The 17051-nt window shown below is 40.8% G+C and overlaps 1 protein-coding gene across 1 annotated transcript in view; it reads right to left on the bottom strand.

Moving 5' to 3' along the window:
- Positions 1-16524, bottom strand: part of LOC102232091 (ETS domain-containing transcription factor ERF) — a 59327-nt gene extending 42803 nt beyond the window's left edge. Inside the window, 1 exon segment of the mRNA XM_023330993.1 lies at positions 15865-16524. Within this exon segment, the coding sequence (XP_023186761.1) occupies positions 15865-15886 (22 nt within the window). The 5' untranslated portion in view covers positions 15887-16524.
- Between the last annotated feature and the right edge of the window lie 527 nt (positions 16525-17051).

The following is a 17051-nucleotide window of genomic DNA, read 5'->3' as shown; positions in this document are numbered from 1 at the left end:
GATCATCCTTATGTAACACTCACCTCGCAGAGCCGTTGCTGCCAGCCGGCCAGCCAGCCGGCCAGTCAGCACACTCCCTTTGTAAGTCGTTTCTTTTGCATGTGTGCAAGAGATTCAGTAAGAACTTTGCTTAAATGTGCACTGATCTGCGTAAAGTATTCGCAGTTGCACAAAGATGAAGCTGTGTGGATACATGACTGCATCTCTCTGCCTTCTTGGGTGGAAGCCAAGTCGGCACATGGTCTCATTAACATGAGCATATTTGGCTTCGGCGGTGGAATGTCCACACCACCGGTCTCCCCAGGTTTCTATAAATGCGTCTGTCTGCATGCATATGCATCCGCCCATGCTGCAGGATGCGTGGATAATCTCCTCTTATCCCCCCCAGTCAACATGGAGCAGCCAACTGAGACTTAGCAGAGAAAACAGTCTTTACAATCACAAATGCATAGAGATGCGTTTAATCATCAAAGCGTCGGCGAGGCTCGTAAAGAAAGCCGAGCGTCAAATTAATTGGCTGAGCTAACGAAGGAGAGCCTGAAGGCAGGTGAGGCTGAGTGGCCGACCCGCCCATCTCCTCGCTTCTCTCCTGGTTCGCTCTCGCTCTCTGCCTCGTGGGAAAGATTAGGATCCTCAGCTGGAGCACATAAAGCTGGATGTTATGCAAGAGGCACGGAGAGTGAGGATGAGAGAAAAACTGATGATGATGTAACTTGGGAGAAAAGCAGAATGCATAAAAGATAAGGAGCAGGAGAGAAAGAGATGGAGAGGAGAAGCAACAGAGGTGTGTGATAAGGCAGCTTGAAGCAGTTGGCTTTACATGACAACAATCAAACCCACATAATCTGGACCATGAGATGGTGAGCAAAGCTGTAAGAACAGAACCACTCTCCACTGGCACAGGCTGGTACTCATTGTGCTCTTGCATCTTTGCCCCAGCCGCGCAAAAAAGTAGATTATATAATAAGTCAGCCTCATTTTCGTCCTCAGTTTCATTACAGACTCCTTCATTGACAAATGTGACTCTGGTTCTGACCAGACAGGGTGGGTGAATCCAGGTCAGGAAACACTATCTCTGCGCTTGAATTATAGAACAGACTATATCAGCTTAAAGGGATGTTCTGTTCTTTTTTTGTAAATGGGGTTGTCCTAAGTACTTTGAAGCTGTCAGTGTCTTACCTGCAGAAGGCAGCGGTCAACAACTCCTGCTGAGAAGCAGGGAGGGTTTAAGACTGAGAAGCAAAAATAATCTCTGCTCCAACCAGGTTCATTAAATAAATAAAAAAATTAAAATACTCAAATGAGCCAAACTGTCAAAATCTAACATCAATTTAGGCAAAAACTAAACATTATTACATTGAATCAATTTGTAAAGCTGCACTGAGCTGACCCAGTGTGTTAAACAAACTGTCTCACATTGCCTTAAAACCCCCAACAAGGCTCCATTTCAAACATTATGAATTATTTGGTGATAGTTAATGTTTTGATATCAATAAAACATGCCTTAGTGTTGCAAATGCTCCATGCTCCTCTAATCTGAGGGTGCATTACCAACAGTCTGCTGCAGGCTGGCTCAGGACTACAGCATATATTTTCTTCTTAGGTGCAACAGCACAAAAGTGAGGTGCACCCAAAGGTTTGACATCATCGTGTTTTGCATAGCAGTTCTACAGGCTCTCTTTTCTTGGCCCGTAAAGGCAAAATTGACTTGTAAATAAATAATTACCGACATAGTAAACATAAGTATAGTTGCCGATATGAACCAAAACCTCTGAGAAATGTCCCCAATGTCTTGTTTTATCTATGCTGCAAAGACTGAAAGCAAAGATACTGTATGTGTACATAAGAAAGTGACCAGTGAGTTTTTGCCCATCGGATTTTAGGAGTGGTGAGCTTCAAATAAAAACTTTAAATCCGATTAGCTTCATTTTCCAAAAAGAACACGAGGAATAATTGAAACAGAAATCTTGAATTAGCAAACAGCTCCTCATTCAGTGAGGAAGTGCTAAATTAATTCATGATTTCTTCTTGTCTGAGGCCTTATTTAATTGCTGTTGCCAGGTACAGAGAGTAAGCAAATATAGACCGGGTTTTAGAATAATGACTTGAATGTCACACAAAATGTACTCCTCAGTTAACAGGAACATTATTAATGAGAACATCTTACATTTATTAAACAGTTTAACATGGATAACCGGGAACGCTGAGAGAAATGTGACCAGGAAAATACAGTTACATTTTCCACTTTAAAACTAAACAATCAAAAGCTTCAAATAATGAGGCAAAAATGGTTATATAAATCATCCATATTACTAGCAATGCATCATTGATTAAATATGACAAGTTTTGCCTCAACTGGAAGTTTATTCCTACTCAATAATTGCATCGAAGCTAAACGTTCCTACATTTTTATATTAGTAAATGCATCATTAAGCAGCATGCTGTCTTTTACACTTTGACTTTTGGAAAAATGTAATAAAAGTTAGGGGATGTGCTTGGATGCTTCGATGTGGATGTTTGTTTTCTATTTGAGTCAAAACAACAATCTCTACCAAGAAGCAGGCAGCACAGTTTTCTTACAGGTCGATACTTTTTAGGTTTAATTGTTGATATAAACCACAAATTCACACAAATTAGTTTTTATGTGCTGTAGACTTTATACAGAAAAGCAAAAAATAAAAGAAATGACATTAATCAGAATTTTTTTATCCACATGTTGTATACACAACGTTAAAAAACAAGTGTCATCGGAGAAAGAAAAAGAACCGACAAAGAGGAAGGAAGTTAAAAAGAGAAATGAATGAGCAGTGGGGAAGGAAGCAAGATCACTGAGATAAAAGACTGAGTGACAGAGACTGCGAAAGCAGTGAACTTTCTCCCCTCTCTGTCGGTACACTGCTTGGATGGTGTTATGTAAGAGCCCAGTGTACCCACACCAATTACCTCCGCTTGGTGGAACTCATAACATGAGGCGCTACCTCACAGTTTGCCTTTGTGTGCTGGGTATGCATGTAGGTACATCTGAATGAAAATACAATGTACTGCTCACTTACATGAACTGAACACACACGTTAGATACAAGCTTTAAATGGGATCCAGACAGCTCAGGCCGTAAGGTACCAGGGGGATTCCTTGTTGAAACTCTTTGCTCCATTGGTATTATGATAATTTAGAATTAAAATCTGTGTTTACACTATATGCACTGCTTTTACTTTTAAACACCTGATAAGAATATAAAATCTTTGTAAATTTGAACAAGATGAGCATTACTCTGAATGAGCTTTTGCGTATTAGGTAATTGAGAAAACATGCAAACACATGCCTCCTTAAGTATACGCTGACTCAAAGAATGACTTATAAAATACCAAAAGGCACAGAGCAGTGGTTCTCATATTTTTATAACAAGTTTTCAGTCTCAACACGGTGGCATACATCTAAAACTGCAGTTCAACAGCAAATTTACTTCCTACAATCTGAAAGTTGTAGGTTTGATTCCAGTTTCTTCCTCCAAAATGTCAACCTAAAACTTTTAATGCTGCATAAAAAGGACGTTTCTCCAAATATATTGCAGGTATATATTCCAAATGCATGGTACTTAAATAATGAGCTAACACTTATTACCAGGTTGCAATTCTCTGGCCGATCACCAGTCTTTAAATAAACCTGACCTACTGATCCCCATTTTGACCAATGCCATTTTTTTCATAACCGAGACTGCCAGGTGTTATAAGGTCGCGATACACCTTCAATGACACAATCTTATTTCATTGAAAAACATAGAACAATACCCATTAAACAATACAAACTTGTTTTAACTGAACATGAGGTAACACTCGCATATACAATGAAAAGTTTAGACCTGACCTGGTAGGCATGTCTGTCTGTCAGCTCTCTCTCACACAGAGCAGGAGAGAGCGGCTGATTTTCAGACATTTCCAGAGGCAGATAAAATTAGTGGATAAGATCGGTTTCACATGCAAGTATCGGCTGATCAACCAAAATAAAGAAAATCAGGGCCGATTATTAGAGCTTATTAAGGTTCTTTACGATATACAGATTTCGTGCAGTATTACAACAATAAACTTTCAGTACATCATGCAAATGTAAAGACTGTAGACTTTAAATTGTATCAATCTTTGAACTGACCTGTGTATAAGTATTTAAAAATTAAACATATTTTAGAGCTCCTACCTTTTCATTTCCAATGGTGCCAGTGAAAAACAGCTTTTAAAAGGGTAATAAATCATGCTCCACAAAGATAATTGGAACATCATAACTATTAGCGATGTAGGCAAAGAATGATGAAACATGTGAAGTAAGTCAAACATGCGCCATCACTAATCGCTTGTTTCCACTCTTACTTAGTTCTTCTGCCTGTTTTCAGAAAGCAAAGAGAGAGTCTTCACCCAGATCGTGGCTAATTGTTTGCTCAGACAAACACATTAATCCAACAAACAACACCCACACAAACGCAGAGGGATGATGCTAACTCTTGCTTTTGCTATTTTATATGACAGCAAAATAATTTTATTAAATAATGGTTACAGCTCTCCTAATACATTTCCTCCTCCTCTTCTGCAGTCTGGAGGTAAGGGTGTGATATTTTGATTGGCAACTATTGGCAGGGTCTGAGGTCTTGCTTCCATGGAGACACGTACACAAAATATGACTGTTTACTACAATTGCACATGCTGGAAGCTGAAAACCAGACGGTACACGTTAAATAAAAGAAAATATGCAAATAAAATCTGGTTTTCGGCAACCACAATATGTAATGTGCTGCTACAGATTAAAGTTTTAATCTCTTAAATGAAGTCTTTGCACGAGCGCTGCTTTAGTTATCCGCACACACCTGTTTACTGCAGCTGGACGGCTCCTCTCCCAGCAGTTTCTCACCCAGCTCTAAGCCCAACCAAGCTGTGCCCATTTCTCTCCCACCAAAAAAACGTGTGGTTTCCCCAGTTTAACTCGTTGCCTCACCCTCCTTGCCTTGAGGCTTTGAAAATCCCCCCTGTTGCATGCCTTCCTATAATTCTTCCCCGCTTTCATTTTCCCCTCTCACCCTGTGACTGGTCAGGGGATCTAGCTCCCTGTTCTCAAAGCTTTAATCTCCTAAAACAACAATGACTGCGTGCATTTGTACGGCAGGGTTATCTGTGCGTGCACCCACCCGGATTCAGCTGCCTGGCTCTTACGTAATTTCACTGGGCCACGACTGATGCTAAAAATGGACATGGATAAAACTATTGTGACCGAAGCCAGGCCTACTGTACTGCACAGGGGCACAGTGCACACACAGACAGCAGGGGGCTGGTGAAGCTGCTTAACCATAAGCTGAAAATACTCTTCTCTTTTTTTTTTGGCCATTTCCTTAATTGAACCCGAGCCTCATTAGTGTCGAGTTATGAATCATCTTTCAAAAATTTTAATCGCTACAAAAAAACCACCAGTTACTTCATCAAGAAAATCAGGTTTTTACCTTCAGCGACACTTTCATGATAAAACAGAAACACTATGGGTTAATTACAACACAGAGCCGGCCACATTTATATGCACACTTGGTAGAAATGTGTAAATAGCCTTGAAGTAAAATAAAGAAGTAGAATATCCTCACTAAACAAATTTTTGAAAGAGACAACTTTCAATTTAGGAACATTTATTCTAAGAGAAAACACTTCCTGTGTTAGGAAATAAATGTTATTCCCCCCCTCCAATCCCCTAAAAACAAACACTGGTGGTGGAGTTATTTAAAATTATAATTTTTTTAAAATCTACATTTTAATTGATCAGTGTTTCTAGTTATTAATCACAATGCAACACAGAGCCACTTGGCTGGGGAAAGACCCATATTTATCTCTCTGCACTGACATCTCAAAAACTCACTGTTGGAGAACTGCAGCATGCCTTGGTTGTTACAGGAGGTTACCTGAGCTACCGTCTCCATAGCAACCATTAAACAAAGGATATCTCTGTTGTAAACTATTATTTTAGTAGTTGAATAATCTATTGATTATTCTGACGATTAATCAAGTAATGAATGAAAACAAATATCCCGTTGTGTCGTAGCTACTTATGCTAGTAATAGAAATATGTATAAAAAAAGAAAATGCTAGAAAAAAACTATTCAACACTTTTATTGATTAAAACGCAATATGATTCAAACATAATTTTTAGTCTCATGTTTTAAGTATAAAAAAAACGTTTCTTATAAAATAGATATTTCTAATGTTTTTTTTTCACTGCATTGATTATAACTCGACTGCTAGCCTACTGTAATATAAATGATGTAGATCCCTTTTTGCAAATAATCATGTTGCAGAACAGGATCGATGAAAGGAGAAAGGAAGTGAACTTCTTCACAAAGAACTACAGACATGTCCTCCAAGTCCCTGTCCTTGAGCGCGTGTAACAGTTTTCTGGCATGAATTATTTAGCTGAACATCAAATCACCAAACAGCACAGCTATCTAAAAAGAGCTCATGTTTACGTCGAGAAACTAAAAAAAGAGCTCAAAGTGGTGAAAACATACAAAACTGGCAAACAAACTCGCTTAGGAACAAATAGATGATTTGGTGTGTATGGGAGGAGAGGGATATTTGCTATATGCTGTCCTGCGTTGATGGCCATCTTTCCTATTAAAATTTAATCACTGTGCTTTCCTATAAATACCTTTCCAATGATCGAATGCATTATTCAGATTCTCTTAAGTCGTCATCCAGAAAAGACACTCAGGCAAAGATATGAGCACAGAAAAAAAAACACACCTGGATCACCAAGAACATTTAAAAGACAGAGGAGACAAGAGGGGAGAATGAAATAATAGACTCTAAAGTTCCTTTTTCAAATAATTTAAACCCATGCTGTTACCATCAACTTTTAGCTTTCAGACAAACCCATGCAAGGCAAAATGCCTACTTTTATACCAACTCTAAACCATTTACTTATAAAGGTATTTTGGGTCACAACAAAAAGATAAGTGAGGGATGGGGTAAGGGTGACAAAGCAGGACTGAGGGGAAGAGGAGGAGCAGGCTAATGGAAGAGGAGCTGCCACTGGGGTATTAGTTCATAGATTGGTGACAGAAATGATAGCAAGAGGGAGGAGAGGACGGTGGGACAGGAGGGTCAATTGATACATAAAAAGGTTTCACTCCCCTGCAGGGACGTGTGCATCTGCAAGCAGACAAACAAGAGTCAGACACAAAAACACACTCCCTTTCTCCTCACACACACACACGCACACACCCCCCCACACACACACACATCTTGCAGAAGGGCCCTATCTGGCTGAAGAGTCACAAGTCTTGCTAAAGAGCAGCATTCAGCAACAGGCCTTTGATTGCTGCAAGAGACAGATTAGCCATGATTGGTCTAATTTTGTCTGAGACAGTCGGTTTGTGCTTCTAAATCCAGCAGACAGTGTCTGCATATAGACTTGTCCAGAAATCTCAAATTAGATTAGGCACTCATGGTGAATAAATAACAGAGGATGTCCTCTCCCTGCTTAACTCTAGTTATCCCCTCACTTTAAACTTTCTACTGCAGCTGGACAGAGTGTCATTAGGTTAGCAATTATGTGGCTTCTCTTTGTAAACACCTGCAAAAACAGTACAACTATTAAAGAGGTATTTTGGGTATTTATGAAGTTATCAATAACAGTTCTTGTATCTGACAAAGATGACATGTTCTACAAGTTTTGGGGAAAATAACGACATCAGAGCATCTTGTTTTAGGTATTAAACTCAAGCTGCAGCAATGGTAGCGGATATTAAATGTCTACATGTCTGTAACTTTAACAGCCACATTAAGACCATTTGAGGAGAATTTGTTTCCACAATGAAACACTTAACCTCCAACACAACTTCTCAGTAGAGAGCTCATGCCTTTCTCCATTACATAAAATTACTTGAATAAAAGATACAATTTAAAAAAAGAGCTGAGAAAATAGGTAAAGACGAAGACGATCGTTTTGAAAGACATGCAGAGAAAGGAAGAGCAACAACTGGTTGAAACAAAAACTCAAAACGTGATCTTGCATTCCTTACATGGGGTGAAGGGAAGAGAAGAGCGAGGACAAGAGAGAGAGGGGGGGAACGGCGAGGAGGGTAGAGAAGAGGGGGGGCAGGGCGACTTGGGAGAAAGTTTAACTTGGCGCCAGACAGCATTTCAAGACCCGGCAGCCAACCACAGACACACACACACCAAATATCGACACTGCGAGTGGCACAGAAGTCCTTTTGGTGACTTCCCATCATCCAGAATTAGATTAGATATTTGCCCTCCACCCTAACTCTCCGGGTCCAACACAGAGGCAGATTCCCAGATAAAAATAGCCAGAGGAACTATTCGAACACTGCTGCCTTTTTCTAGGGAGTGTCCGCTGCCTGCACTGGACATGAGGGGTTAGAGCGGGGTTAGGAGCTCCACTCGCCACCTCTCTACATCAGACAGCCTCGGACACGGAGAGAAAGGGCAGCTTCCAGTACAGTCTGAGCGAGAAAACGTCCATTATTCCTTAAAATATTCCTAAAACACCATAAATATGTATATTTTTGTTTTGCACATTAGGAGCCAAAATGTACACATCTCTAAAGGTGTCTTCAGCATGACCACAGGCATTAGGGTTAATCCCAAAAGATTAGAAGTATAATTACAACATACGGTGCCTCCTGAAAGTAAGCATCCCTGTCCACGTGTTACTCATGTTGCTGTTATGCAACAACGCACCAACTTTAATGCATTTTAATGGGGATTTTATGTGATAAGACAAAAACAAAGTAGCACCTTTTTATATACAAAATCTTAAAAGTATGGTGTGCATTTGTACTTAGCCCCTTTTAATTCTAATAGCCATAATTAAAATCTAGTGCAGTTTCCTTCAGAAGTTCCCAAACTAGTAAATAGAGGCCACCTGTGAGTAATTTAACCTCATATAAATACAGGCATTTTGTGAAGGCATCAGAGGTTTATTAGAGAAAATTAGGGAACAAACAGCATCATGAAGAACAAAGAACATACCAGAAAGGCAGGTCAGAGATGAAGTTATGGACTATTTTAAATCAAAGTTTTGTTAGGAAATAACAAGAAGCTGGAAAGAATTAATCTAAATAGCAGCCAAGAGATCCATGGTAACTCTACGGCTACAATGAGCCGTTAACTGCACGAATCCTGAGTGTTTGGAAGAAATGTAATGTTCATTGTGTTCCCTCACAAAACAAAACGTGCAAAAGAAGGCGCTCTGCTCAGAAAAGGCAAAAACTGAATGCAACTACACTATGCTTGGGAGAAAACACCCATCACCCAGAACAAACTGTTTCCATGGTGAAAATCTCAGTCCCTCTGACCAGTTTCCCTGTTTCTGCTGAAGAAAAGCATCTCCGAAGCATGATGCTGCCATCACTGAGATAAATACAGGTCCAATACAGGAAGATTTGAAGTGCAACATCATAAAACGTGTGCAACACCTTAGCCTAATGGAAAAATTCAAAATACCGTATTTTCTGGACTACAAGTAGCTCCGGAATAAAAGCAGCACAATAAGTGGAAAGAAACATATGTAGGCTGCTCTGGAGTATAATTCACATTCATTAATAAATTGTCAAATGCATCGTTCATAAGCCTCACAGCATGTTTAAGCACCCAACTGTGGAGTCGTTCCATTTTCGTTTTAGCCTGAGTTTAGCTTTCCAAACTTTTAATTCTTAGTTCATGTTCATCAGCATAAATGAACTCAATCAAAATGAATGCATCAATCAAAAAATGCATCATGAAGAGGAGAGAAACGTATATAAGTTGTAGGAACCACTAATCTATAAAAAAAAAACTACAACTACAGGCTGGAAAATATGGGACTAAGGATAGCACCATCAAGAGACGGATAAAAGAAATTAGTCTCTGTATTTGTGGGTTTGCTGGACCAGCTAAGAGTTGGCTTCACACTTGAATGACGAACCCCAAGTGCTGCCACAGTCTTGACAGCTTACACCCTGATTATATTCTAACCAGTAGCAAGGTGACAGTCCAAGCTCTAACCTAAAGGACATTGCTTTGTTCTGATCCAAAATAAAACCTCTCATCTAGAGGGATCAGAGGCATAGAGTTACCTGATCATCAGGCGTGGATGTGTGTGTGCGTGCATGTCAACGGCCGGGGATCGGTTTCATTGGCGCCGCCGTCACCGAGAGGCTGTTACATACACCCACGGGCACGGACGTACAAAGCTCTGTTACCTTTAAAGAGCTGCCCACGTAGAAACATACACTCTACATATTGTTTCACGACTGCGTGCCTTTCAGTCACCTCTGGTGAAGAATGAGCAGTGGAGTTGTGTAAAGTCCCCTCATTACGTTACGAACGCGCATGCATGCGCAGACAGCTGCCGAACAGAGCAGGTCAAACCAAGCATTCTTAACATGAATTTTGATACTCATTTGAAAAGAGAGCCCCGTGTGTGTGTGTGCATCCCGATACTACAAGCTTCTTTAAATAAATAAATTTCATCATATAATCAGATTCAGCCGACACAGTCTGCAAGAATGCATGCTTTACTAAGGAATAGATAGTAACTGTTGTGTTTCCCCCCCCTCATGTGTAATGCAACACAGCCGGCAACTATTAACCTTCTGAGCAGGAATGTGGGAGGTCCAAGAATTCAAATAAAAAAGCTGCAGCCTGTGCGTGAGTGTGTGCGTCTTTTCCGTATGTGGAGCCACAAATCTGCTCTTCAAGAGTGCTACAGTCATCTATCAACACTCCGTCCCGTTCACACATGCACACCCAGCCCGCCTGAACAATAACCAATAAAGATCGATGTGGGTCACGCTGCCTACAACCAATGTTATTGCAGCACAACTGGATTTGGCTCACATCGGAGACATGCACACGGTTTATCTGTGATAAAAAGAAGTGAAACTATGTAGCACTAACCTTCATAATTGTGCAACTAATGAAACAATGCTAAAAAAAAAGCTTAGCTTGAAGAGGTTAAAACAAACTTCCACAAGGGAAGAGAGGGTCGAGAGCAGTCACAAGCATCCAGGCCTTGCTGGCTGTGGTCTCGGTGGTCAAGGGCGACGCTGGACTAATGGTGCAGAGGTCCATTAGTGACAACTGGCTGGGCACATTGTTCCCTTTGGTCACATTCCTCGCTAAATGCAGACATTTCCACAATTGAGGCCGCCTTCCAACCAGAAGTCATTTGTCAACTTAGCATCACAGAGGGACACATCTAAACTTTCATGATGAATTTTTGCAACCGGAAAAGCACAGGAGTAGGTATGGGCTGGAATGAGATTCTCTTGGTATACATGAGCAAAAACACACCAATAATTGGTGTTGTTTGATATTTTATTGGACTTTTTAACCAGGCTGGTAATAATTTCTGGTTTTGTTTCAGGTTTGACATTCAGATTTAGATTTTGGATGATTTTTTATTTATTAATTTTTGGACTATAACGCATTCATAATCTCTTCTGTCTATTACATCCCAGTAAAAGTATTTTTGGCTAAAGGAATGGTAAGATGGACATTTTTTGTGGTTTGGAACTAACTTTTTAAAATGTTGGTAAACCTTGCAGATGACACTTCTATGCTTACATTGGATGTTCTACTTCTGACTATTACAAAAAAGATTCAGTTTTTGAAAAAAAAAAAAAAAAAAAAGCTAAGTTAAGAGCTGCAGATGGAGGCTAGCCAGTGGCTAAATCTGGTTCACCCGTCTCTCAAGGGCCCAAATAAATAAACTCAAACTAAAAGATGAAAATCTTCACAACTTTTCGTGTTGTGCACAAAAAAAAAAAACAACACAAGGGGCTTCTTTGGGTTTGTGCGCATATTTCTCAGCAATACTGGCTCAACAGCTGGTTTCCTGAAACAAGCAATCAAGGAGGTTTTGGAGGACAACCAGTTCTGCTGCGGCACACTATCAGTTTCAGGCTTTTAGGCGTTTTGGCTGAGCTTCATCGCAGCAGGACACATAAACCCGTAACACAAACCTGGTTGTAAAACTGAACTGAGACAGGAAGAAATGCAGGCTTTTGCTGTGGTCAGTGCTGCAAGGGAGTTTTCCCAGATAAAGCTAATCACTGTGCTTATCATCACAGTCGTTGCTGAGATTGAAACCCATATGCTTGCAATCACACACGGAAACACAAAAGGAATATTTACATTTGTCTGCTGAGTGTTCTGTGTGTCCATAAAAATAAATGGCAATACACCTCTGAGGCACATCAATCACTCTCAGGAAGCAGGGAGAAGTGAACAACAAAAATCATTAAAAGCACGTTTTTTTCTCTCTCCCTACACTTGTTGAAAAGTACACTTGGATGTTCAGATTTGCTCCACTTTTTCCACGCTCACTGCCGCTCTCTCACACCCACTCTCCCTCATTTAACACACATGCAGAAGTGGGGTCTCTTCATGTGTCAAAAGCACCGTCAAACTATGAGCTACTCTGCACCATTATTACCACAATGAGAGGTCCCTGGCCCCACAAGTCCACACACAATCAGTCCCAGGCCCTGCCCCACTCCCACCATTGTCCCACACTCCACACACACCCACACAAAGGCCGACTCTAGAGCTAGGGGTCCCACCGTGCAATACCGTCACACAAAGACACACACAAGTCCTCGTCCCGTCAGAGAGGAGGGAAAAAGAACTGTAACCCTTCAAGTCTGATGGAGAAGAACGGAGTTGCAAAGCGGTGCGGTGTTTGTTGTGGGTTGCTGATAAGAGTTTTAATTGTGTTTCTCCAAATCTTTATCACCAGAGCTTAATCAATCATTAGCACAGCTTTCAGCCACAAACACAGGCGGGCACATTTGTGAGAGCACAGATGAAATGCATCCCACCTCTCAAACTCCGTCAATCACTAACAAAAGCCAGGTATACAGCAGTGATTAGATATAAAACCTAAATTAAGTTGGATACTTTCCAGCACTGCAACAGCAGCACCAACCTGCCAGCGCCAGCAGATGTAGATAAAACCCTGCTGCGTCTGTTTTCGTCACATCTACTCACTTTCTAACCAGAAATCCTATTATCTGTTCAGGCTAATGCAATATCTGTAAAATATAGATGTAAAAGGGAAGCACACCGTTTACAGAAAGGAAGTAAACTCAACAAAGCGAGCAGATTATCATACGCGGCATAATCCCACATCTAACATCCCCACAGAGGAAGGAATGATTACATTTTTTTTTTTATCTCACAGACTACTCATCCACATCCTACAACACAGCTTAATCTAAATGATGCAAAAACACTGATGGGTTGGAGACAGTGCTGGGATTGCATATGTGGGAACAGCAGGAGATCAGACAGACCAGGGACAATCCTGCAGATTAACAACTTTAATATTTCTGCTGTTTAAAAGGTGCTGCAGAGGTCAGATTTTGACCCAGACTTTCTATGTTTACCAATAAGAGCTGAAAATAAAATATGGTACTACAGGATTTTGTCTATTTAAGACCATTATGGTCATAAAACCCAATAAATAATTTAAGCCAATCTAAAAGTTGAATAGATTATATTTAATTTACCATTAAAACCTAAGCAAAGTTGATATTTGCACAGTATTCTAACCAGAATCAAATTGAACTGTATTGCATTAGTATAATGTCTATCTGATTGATTTAATTTAAATTCTTATTAAGTTACAATTGGAACAGTTTTACGTAAAGTGCCTTAAGATGACACATATAAATATGCTCTACAGAAAAAGAAAAAAAAAAAGCTCATACCTAGGAAGTTAAATGTTAACTACCTGAATGGTAAAACAACTAAGAGTAAAAACTCAGAATAAACAAATCCACAACATACACCAAACTCCAAAAACAAACACGTTTTTAGTGCCTCCAGCTACATGCTGCCACACAAAACACAGAGTTTATTGTTGTAAAGCAGCTAGTGATGGTGGTGGGATGTCACGGCAGTCTCCTCAGGGCCACTGAAGAGTGTGGGTGTGTGTGCGCTGGAATGTGGAGGGGCTGAAGTGCTTAGGCTGGGTGCAGAGGGAGTCAAGAGGAGGCAGAGCAGGAAAGGAAGGGGGCTCTCCCAGGAGGAAAGGGGTCCTGCACAGATTGTCAATCAAACACACATATGATCCTGAGCCCAATGCTTCTTAGGAAGTACTTAAAGAAATGTCATGATCCTCCTACAGAAACAGCGATTTAGGAATAAAGATAAACTACACTGGCATAGCGTGAAGTTACCTTTTCATACCGTTTTATCACATTGCTCTTAAAGTTTAAAGTTCTTGTAATGAGTCTGTGGGGGAAATCAGGTGTGATTTAAGCATAAAGTAAAAGGTAGAATTTCGCCTCCCTCACTTGTTGCTGAACACTGCCCTCCAGCTAGCTGAAAGAAGCATACTAATGGCTTTCATCAATCTAAAACAGACAAAGTTGGCTGTTGAGAGATAGTTAAGGTGTGAAAATTAAAGGGAGGTGAAAGTATACTTTTCTTTAGTAACAAACATCACATTCTGGACAAATAAGGTAGTAAAATTAGTGATTAGTATTTATTCTGGTGTCCAGTAAATGTGGAGAATCCATCAGACCATTTTATTTAATCATAAAATAGAAAATGAATTTGAGAAATTATGTCAATTTTTGCCATAACCTTTCAACTTATTTAGATAAATAACCTCTGTGTGTTTGCTATAAATGTGCTGTAACTTCTTTAATTTCAAGTTGCATACATAATTTGAGCTTTATTCCAGATATCTTTCAACGGTCTTTTAGATTCGTTAGTTTAGATGAGGCTTTGCTTAAGCACCAACCATTAGATGAGAGTTAACTGGTTCATATTAAAGAGTAGATTCATTGAAGAACATCCACTCAAAATGTCATAATATCTGAAACAATGTCAAAATTATGTTGACTTTTACAGTGAATATTCTGTTTTAGGTGTGAAACTTTCATGGTTTTCCCACAGACATTTCCCCAGAATTTTGAAATTTTAAATTGCTATAGCTTTCACAATTTTTAAATTAAACCACATGATTATACTACAATTCTTGAAGCTTTGCTAACATACATAGCTATTATTAAAAATCAATTTAGTGGTTAAGGTGGATTACAACTACTAACAAACATAAATTAAATATTTTTCCACATAAGATTAATTTAATGTTTTGAAAATTGTACCAACATATACTTAAAAGTTTCTTGAGATTAAAAGTGGTTGATAAATTATGTCTGCCACTGCAAAACAAAAATAAAAAAACCCCAGCAAATTTAATAGATGACACACATGACAGTACTTCCACTTCCTCCTTTCTGGAGAAATTTTACACTGACCTTAAGATAGAGAGAAGCAAGAACAAACTTATGCAAGCATTTCGGGAATTACAGACGCAGAGACCTCAGCTGACTGCTGGGAATCCCCCCCTCCTGACTTCAGCTCACTGACAGGCCAAGTACCTGACAAAAAGTCAGCTCACTTACTTCCTATACCTGCCTGGTTCCGTCCACCTCTAAGCGCCGCTGCAGCAGCAGGAGGAATCTGGTGTTTCTAGGATTTCTCTCTTTTTTCTTTTTTTTTCCCCCAGCCACTTCTCTGAAAGCTGGCGGAAGGTAAAATAAGGTTGTCACGGTGACACGGTAGCATGTCGCTTGAAAACCTGTACAGTAGTATAACCACTTCCTCTCAGACCGGTACAGTGCCAAACCTGCACCAGATTTTACCTGCTTATCAAGCCGCTGCTGCACACGTGAGAGCAGCTCTAATCAACAGGTCTTCTTCATGGTTTTTACCCCCTTTTTGTTAAATCGATTATACAAGTTAGTTATCGCACACTGCCAGCCCTGCTGAGTAAGTAAACAAGAAAGACAATGGTAGACAACAATCATAGCCAACTCACCAGTATCTCCAGGTGTTTTCATTCTGCTTCAGCTGAACTGGAAAGCTAAACTGGAGGAACTCCACAAAAGTTGCTTGTGGAAGAAAACGTCAGTCTCTCTGGCCTCTTCTTTCCTCTCCGGTTTCCAGTCTGGAAAACTTGGTAAAGACACGCTGAAAACTTTTTCTTCTTCTTCTTTCGGGAGCTACCGCTTCAGCGGCTCTGTCCTCGCTACAGCCGCTCCGCTCTTACTCCGTCGGTTTCCCCGGATCAATAAAAACCGACAAGTCCTCCACCTCTTAATAAAAAAATAAAAATAAAAAAAAAAAGAATTAGAAGAAGAAAATCTGTACGTTTGTGGGTCCTCGCTGCTGGTCCTGGAGCAACTGGGAGCGTTTCAATCTGCTCAACTCGCTCCGGGGAAACAGCCAACCGTCCTGATCCGAGAGGCAACCGAACAGCCGTTCACTCCGTCTCCTCCTCTTCAAGTAGTTTGGCTAACTGTCCGGTAGCTGCTTCCTCCGTCCCGGCCGCATCTTTCTCACAGTCCGGCTTCAAAGGCTCCACTACTTGTGTGTCAGAAACGAAGGTTGGAAAGCAAACCTGTGCTTCTTCGCAGACTTTTTAGTGCTCCACTCACTCTCACTCCACTCCACTCCACTCCACTCCGCGCTGCTCTCCTCCCCCCCGCGCCTCGCTCGGTTCCTCGGGGGTGTCGTGTTTCGCTCGCTCTCTCCTGACTGGGGCCCGCCCACACTGACGAGGAGACAGGAGGGAGGGGGCTAACGTCGCGAGTCACGCCCACTCACCACGAGCCGGGGGCCCGCACTGGCGTCACTGCCGCACGCCGCGTTGCCAAGGAGACTGTCGCAGCGCGCCGCCGTGCTGACATCATATCCGAATGCTGCGAATGGAGGAGAGGCGCAAGAGCGGCCCGGCTCGCTGTGTCCTTTTGCGTCAGTCTGAGATAATTAGACCTTTTCATATCAGCATAATTACACTTGTTAAATTACACGACAGCGTCAGGTGGTGATTAATACTGAAATCAGAGCGCTTAAACGCGCCGTTGCTGCCAACTTTTGAAGTTCTGTGTTAGAAATTCACTTCCTTTCACATTAAAATGTATGTTTTGTCAGGTTTGTCCTTTCTGTTTGTTTGCATGTGTAGATTATGCATTAAAGCTTCATTCATCTGTGTTTGCCTCCAAG

This window comes from Xiphophorus maculatus, chromosome 3, assembly GCF_002775205.1.
Source record: "Xiphophorus maculatus strain JP 163 A chromosome 3, X_maculatus-5.0-male, whole genome shotgun sequence".
Lineage (NCBI taxonomy): Eukaryota > Metazoa > Chordata > Actinopteri > Cyprinodontiformes > Poeciliidae > Xiphophorus > Xiphophorus maculatus.
The sequence above is the reverse complement of the archived record's forward strand: the minus strand, read 5'-3'. Positions and strand labels throughout refer to the sequence as shown.